At 30.2% G+C, this 1,627-nt stretch overlaps 1 protein-coding gene across 1 annotated transcript in view; it reads right to left on the reverse strand.

Annotated features, from left to right (window-relative positions):
* Positions 1 to 568: 568 nt before the first annotated feature.
* LOC103607451 (matrix metalloproteinase-16-like) overlaps positions 569 to 1,627 on the reverse strand; it is a gene marked incomplete at its 3' end in the record, with an annotated part of 29,840 nt that continues 28,781 nt past the window's right edge. The window contains exon 3 of the mRNA XM_008591958.1: positions 569 to 873. Coding sequence (XP_008590180.1) covers positions 569 to 873 — 305 coding nt within the window. The remainder of the gene's footprint in view (positions 874 to 1,627) is intronic.

Raw genomic sequence — 1,627 nt, forward strand, 5'->3', positions numbered from 1 at the left:
TTTTTTTTTGATAAAAATAAAGATACAATAAAAAGATAATGTCATGTAATCATATAACATCGGGAGACCGGCAAATGAATGAAAGATAAAAGAGAAGGAGCAAAAATTTATAGACTAGAAAGGTGATAATAGAATAGAAAGTAACACAGAAAAGATATGATAGAAGGCACACCACAAATGTTAATCAGTGTTAAATTCCAAGTGAAAACCCTGGCTTAAGGTATAAAGATGTAGCAGAATTTTCTTAATGCATATCTCATGACTTAAATAGTGATTCTGCAATCTTTTAAGAAATGACATTTTATAGAAAATGAAATTCACTTTAGAATATTTATACATATGATGTAAGGTTCTAATCGTTTATCAAAAAAACACATATATAACCATATTATCTAATGACCCACACAAATTCTTGTCATAAAATGTTATAAAACCTTACAAATTGCTTTATAATTTTAAAAGTAAATTTAGAATTTATATCTTAAGTTTGTAAATTAGGAGATCACGTAAACATTCTACAAATAAAAATAAGGCTATTTACACTGCAAAAAAAACCCCATGCACTTACCATCATGATTAGGATTTCCTAGTGTCCATGGCTCATCTGAGTCAAAATGTGTATCTCCTCCAATTCCTGGTCCAGGGAAATAGGCATGTGCCAAAAATCCCCCCTCTCCATCAAAGGGAGAACTGTCTCCATGAAAACCAGATGCAAAAATGATTGTTATATCCACATCGCGTTTGCCATTTTCTAATTCACTGTAGGGAACTTCTTCAAATGTCAGAGGAGTTACATTCTGCCACACATCAAAGGCACGGCGAATAGCTTTACGAGTTTCAGGGTCTCCTACTTTTGGAGTTACGTTCTTTATACTGAAAGTCAGAAAATATAATAATCAGTATAGCTTTGTCATGTGTAATCTTGTAATCTGATTAATTAAAGATTTTGATCTACTTGGTTTAGTAAAATATTAGGGAAAATAGTCATATTAAATAGAAATAAAATTTACTCGTTCCTCTTGTCTCTATAGCTAGATTTCACTACATTGTGATCATTTAATTCTCAGCAGTATAGTATTCATGTACCAAGGCCATAAATGAGAAAATTTCTGCAGAATGGTTAACAGTTGGGTAACTAGATCAACCAGCCACTTTACTTCCTGGACAAAACAGGAAAGCAGATTTGCCAAAAGACCAATCAAGTGCAGCAGTTTTGAGCTGAAATAAAGTTTTCAATTTCTTTCTGGTTATAATTACTGTTAGAGACACAATATTGTATTTGCAGATATCAATGCCAAACAATGTCATTATGCCCTTCTTTATCTGTGAACACCAATTTAGCAGAGACACAGCTATTTCTTAATTTTTAAAGAAAAAGGCAAATAATTATAATTTCTGATGTTCAATTGTTTCTTATTGTCATTTTAGTTAAAAAATGTCTTAAGAGTAAACAGCTGTTTAATAGAAAGATTTAACAATGATACGCATATAAAGAAGGAACTCCGACATTATTTAGTTTGTCCCGATACTAGTAACAAATTGATAAAACAATTATAAATATTTTTATTGATTCATTTAACAGTAAACAAATATTTATCTTTTCTCAATTATTTTTCTATTTTTAAAA

Source organism: Galeopterus variegatus, unplaced genomic scaffold, assembly GCF_000696425.1.
Source record: "Galeopterus variegatus unplaced genomic scaffold, G_variegatus-3.0.2 Scaffold7437, whole genome shotgun sequence".
Taxonomy (NCBI): domain Eukaryota; kingdom Metazoa; phylum Chordata; class Mammalia; order Dermoptera; family Cynocephalidae; genus Galeopterus; species Galeopterus variegatus.